Below are 2,500 nucleotides of genomic sequence, written 5' to 3' on the forward strand. Positions count from 1 at the left end.
GGTACGTATGCTCTCCTTATTGTTTGTTAGCAACAGTTCAGCCATTTGTCTCCATCGAGTGTGATGTTTGTGCGAGTGTGATGCTTCTCACATTTGGCTTTTCCTATCTCGCCGAAAGGAATTGTTTGTACAAAGATATTAGGTTAAGAATTTCTAACCACGCCAATCGCGAGAGCAGCAAAATGCTTTTTGTTACTTGTTTTACCTCCCGATGATGTCGAGTAACACTCGGCACGACTTTAAGGCCTCGCTCATGGGAAAATCTGAAGGTCCGATTCTTGGCATTCAACAACAGCGATTCCTAGACTAATGCTCTGATAGTGAACTATAACATTTTTTTCATTTTCTCTCTTTATCTGTCTCTCATTACCACTGTGGAATTGTGTGCCGGCTGCAATGCTCGTCGTGTCTATGTTTTGTGTTATGTCGCAAATCTTTCGAAACGAATTCTCTCAACACGCATTCATTGTGCACATCGTGTTTCACATCGACGCGAATCACGCAACCATTCATGTAACTAAACGAACATTGATACGGAGAATAGATTAAAGGTGCTACCTTCCCCGGAAGTCAGTGTCCACGGTTCTGCAAGCTGGTGATCGATCGCTCCAAGCATTTGCTCAAACCGGTACTGCTTCATTTTTTACGAAGCTAATTTTGAAATCAAATATTCCTCTTTGATTTATTCGTTTGTTCATACCTGCTTTTTCACATAAATTCTCTTCCCTAGGCTTCACTCTAGTTGTAGTTTTGACAATTCGCAATTCTTCTTTTAGAAAATGATCTCCATGAGGTTGGCAGATATTATTTGTTATCAATCCTTTTTCCCCCAATCAGCTTGGTTACTTTTTGGCTTTTTTTCGTGTTCCGTTCAGTTTCGCTATTTTTATGACGTTGAAACAGAAACCTGTTTTGCCCTTTTTGATTGTGTTTGCACTTGTAGTGCCGTGCTTGTTTCTTTTCGAATCATGAATTATAGATGTATTCTGTTTGTGATTTTCTGTCGGAAGATCTTCTTTGGCTGTTCCCTGATCTACTCTAAGCTATCTGTTGGTATTGCTTTCATTTTAGTTCACAATTTCAGGTCTCATTTTACTGTTTCATTTAAATTTGTGTTTTTTTTCTTAAATGTATTAATATTTCCCTTTGTAAATCAATACCATAGGTACTGAAACATAAGGTAGACAACATTAAGCGCATGAGCGCACACCCGCTTATGCCGCTGTATCTTACTGGTGGTCAGGATGGTTCGGTGCAAATGTGGGAATGGGGCCACCAGCAGGTTGTCTGTACGCCACGGTCTCCGGGAACGTTTGCCAAGGTAACCCGCTGTCGTTTTTCGCAGCATGGCAACAAATTCGGTATTGCCGATGGTGACGGCAACCTTAGTCTGTGGCAGGTCGGCCTGGCCAGCCAAAACAATCGTCCATTTTTCGTAAGTGAAGTCCTTTTTGGGATTGTTTTGTTGAATGTAGTCACTATACTTTGTATATCTGTTTTACAGACGTATATATGCCATAACAAAGGAATTACAGATTTCGTATTTCTCGGATCGTGCAGCTTAGTGGCGACAGGTGGGTCTCGTGTGTGAGAGTTTAAGCGAATCACCCAAATCGCCAATCTAACCGTTTTGTTTTTACAATCTTTCATTCGCCCAAATCTAGCTGGTCACAGCTCGGAAAGTAAAAATGTTGCCATATGGGATACGTTATTGCCTCAAAAAAAGGCCCTCGTGTCCGGTGAGTATTACTTGTTGAGGGCGGCTATTACGCTAGCTAGTGAACCAACTACAACTCGTGAATTTCTGCTTGTTTCAATTCTGGGTAGCCTTTACATGTCACGATCAGGGTGCCTCTAGTCTAGCGTATGCACCACAACATCAGCTTCTAATTTCCGCTGGAAAGAAGGGTGATGTGAACATCTTCGATGTTCGCCAACGGGTTCTTCGACATCGATTCCAGGTTTCGTTGTTTTGCTTCATAGTCGTGGTTTAACTTCCAACTCTTTATTTATTGCTCCTATTTTTGTTCATATGACACAGGCGCACGAACATCCGATCAAGTGCTTAGCCATCGATCCAAACGAGGAACATTTCGTGACAGGTTCGGCCGATGGTGATATTAAGGTTAGTCAGGCCTAAGAACGGCGGTTGTTCGAATGCTAATTGTTTGATTGATTAAATGTCATAGGTATGGGGCTTAACGGTTCACACTCAGCTGTACAGCTTCATGGGTGAACACGCGAGAAGCAGTTTCTTCAAGCATATTGGTCAGGGTGTCACGCAGCTGCAGATCGACCAGGGTGGCCGGCTGTTCTCTTGCGGAGCCGATGGATCAATGAAGGTACGTCAGCTGCCTGATCGTGAATCGATCATTCACTCACTGTACTAGGCAGGGTGATGCAAGTCGGATAGTAGTCATGAGGAGTTGAGAAGGGGTATCGTACCTATCAGAGAGCCTAGCTTAAAACCTATCGTTAACCCGTACAGAACTCCAATCTA

At 42.8% G+C, this 2,500-nt stretch overlaps 1 protein-coding gene across 3 annotated transcripts in view; it reads left to right on the forward strand.

Annotated features, from left to right (window-relative positions):
* LOC125954182 (dmX-like protein 2) overlaps positions 1–2,500 on the forward strand; it is a 16,873-nt gene that overhangs the window by 13,973 nt on the left and 400 nt on the right. For 2 of the 3 annotated variants that reach the window (XM_049684269.1, XM_049684270.1), the window contains 7 exons: position 1; positions 1,166–1,435; positions 1,505–1,574; positions 1,665–1,739; positions 1,828–1,961; positions 2,042–2,125; positions 2,190–2,500. The exon at position 1 is cut by the window's left edge and continues 99 nt beyond it; the exon at positions 2,190–2,500 is cut by the window's right edge and continues 400 nt beyond it. In XM_049684269.1, coding sequence (XP_049540226.1) covers position 1; positions 1,166–1,435; positions 1,505–1,574; positions 1,665–1,739; positions 1,828–1,961; positions 2,042–2,125; positions 2,190–2,390 — 835 coding nt within the window. In that variant the 3' untranslated portion in view covers positions 2,391–2,500. Of the gene's footprint in view, positions 2–544; positions 629–1,165; positions 1,436–1,504; positions 1,575–1,664; positions 1,740–1,827; positions 1,962–2,041; positions 2,126–2,189 lie in introns of all 3 variants that reach the window. The other variant, XM_049684271.1, reaches the window with a different exon arrangement.

Source organism: Anopheles darlingi, chromosome 3 (assembly GCF_943734745.1).
Source record: "Anopheles darlingi chromosome 3, idAnoDarlMG_H_01, whole genome shotgun sequence".
Classification (NCBI taxonomy): domain Eukaryota; kingdom Metazoa; phylum Arthropoda; class Insecta; order Diptera; family Culicidae; genus Anopheles; species Anopheles darlingi.